At 38.9% G+C, this 1,953-nt stretch overlaps 1 protein-coding gene across 1 annotated transcript in view; it reads right to left on the bottom strand.

The window, feature by feature from the left end:
* Positions 1-833: 833 nt before the first annotated feature.
* Positions 834-1,953, bottom strand: part of LOC107103802 (galactosylgalactosylxylosylprotein 3-beta-glucuronosyltransferase 1-like) — a 12,105-nt gene continuing 10,985 nt past the window's right edge. The window contains exon 6 of the mRNA XM_015403630.1: positions 834-920. Coding sequence (XP_015259116.1) covers positions 834-920 — 87 coding nt within the window. The remainder of the gene's footprint in view (positions 921-1,953) is intronic.

Raw genomic sequence — 1,953 nt, 5'->3', positions numbered from 1 at the left:
GGAACCTGAATGATTTGGAGGCTGTCTGCAGGGAGGAGTGGGCCAACATCCCTGCCGAAATGTGCACAACCCTTGTCACCAACTACAAAAACTGTTTGACATCTGTGCTGGCCAATAATGGCTTTTCTACAAAATATTAATATGCTGTTTGTCCAGGGGGTCAAATACTTGTTTTACCTCATCAGATGGTTATCAGTTTTAATAAATTCATATGATGTGATTTTCTGGAATTTTCTTTGGGTTTCTGTCTCTCACTGTTAGAATGTACATATGATTAAAATTATAGATCTTTGCATTATTTGTAAGTGGGCAAACCTGCAAAATCAGCAAGGGGTCAAATGCTTATTTCCCCTACTGTATAAGAGGGCTGCCTGAAGTGAAATTTCCATTCAATTAGGTTATATTAAAATTATATGTCTACATTCATAATATAGTAATTTTACATATTTCTCATTTCATTTAAGTTAAAATAACTATTTTCCACAAAATCAGAATTAGAACTCAAGAAAAACTGATAAATTCAGCTTTAGAAATTTGATTATTTTTTAAAAATGTGTTTTGAAAAAAAAACATTTTGCAGATGAAAACTGGGATCCTATCTCAATACCACTGAAGCTATCTCCTTATTGTGTTTAAATAATTAGTATAACAGAATTTGTGAAAAAAAAACTAAATAGATCCAAAGGACCTATCAGTAACCATGTCTTTCCAGCACATATCATCATTGGAATTTCTTTTTATGAATTATGTCTTCAGTACAAGGGCCATAACAGGCCATGATCTACAGGGGCACTGGCCGCCGTTTGCCCGTCTAGAACCGCCCATGTATGAAATCATATTTCCACATTTGAGTCTGTAAATCCTTTCTTGCCCTCACGTACCAGTGTAGGCTTCTCAGTCCGTGTGTGCCATACTAATACCTGCAGAGAAGCAGAAAGATATAGATAAGCAACAAAACCTGTCAAAATTATAAAACACAAATGCAGATTATTTAGCAGTGGAAATGGCAATATGCTACTTCATGTCTCCCAGAGAGTACTCAAAAGGAATCTGACTTTTTGAGTCATCGAAAAAATATTCTAAAATCAGATGAGACAGTAACTGATGCACACAACCAGGATCTATAGCATAAGGCTTGGACTGGGAACGATTTTTGGCAATGGCATTTTTCCATCTACATCGGCCCATCGACCCCCCACCCCGAGAAAAAAAAATGATAATAGAAGCACAGTCAAATGCGTGCATCTCAAATTTGAAACACAAAACGAATGCACATTGTGGATTAACCCATCTATCTTCAAGCAACACTCGACAACCAAGGCTTCTATAATGAGGTTTTACTGGCTTTGGTTACTAACACGGACACGACAGTGACTGCTGCTGTGTAACGTCGTCACTAACCACATCAGCAGGGCTGCCAGATGTCACTGACTCACATTTTCGAGCCCCAAAAATTTTCATAAACCACCTGGATATACAAAATCTTGCCCAATTTGAACCAAAGTCTATTGATCTTAGGCCATAAATCTAAAGAAAATTTTTTTTTACCCATAGACGTTTATCCTAAACTGCCAGAATTGGAAACATCCCAACATGCCAACAATGCACGTACAGCAGGAAACGTTAGTGTCAGGGCTCCTGTTTGTGTGTTTGTTTAGTTTTTGTGTTTGTCTCCCTTCCACCAAAAGGAGGCGCCTGGTTTCGGTTCGCCTCCTCACACACCTGCTGATGGTTACCTCATTAACGCAGTGCTCTTAAGCTGCTGATTGCCACTACCTCGATGCCACAGTGTTTTCCAGTTTTTAGTACTCTGGCCAAGCTGAGTTTTCTCTGAGTAAGACTGAGTTCTTGTCTCCCTGAGTTTTAACTTTGTTTTTTGTCTTTGCCTCTCGTCAGGAAGTCATCCTGCAAACTGGACCTTTCAGACCTCCTTTCCCAGCAGGGATCAACTGA

This window comes from Cyprinodon variegatus, unplaced genomic scaffold (genome assembly GCF_000732505.1).
Source record: "Cyprinodon variegatus isolate N-32 unplaced genomic scaffold, C_variegatus-1.0 Scaffold1530, whole genome shotgun sequence".
In the NCBI taxonomy this organism is placed as follows: domain Eukaryota; kingdom Metazoa; phylum Chordata; class Actinopteri; order Cyprinodontiformes; family Cyprinodontidae; genus Cyprinodon; species Cyprinodon variegatus.
The sequence above is the reverse complement of the archived record's forward strand: the minus strand, read 5'-3'. Positions and strand labels throughout refer to the sequence as shown.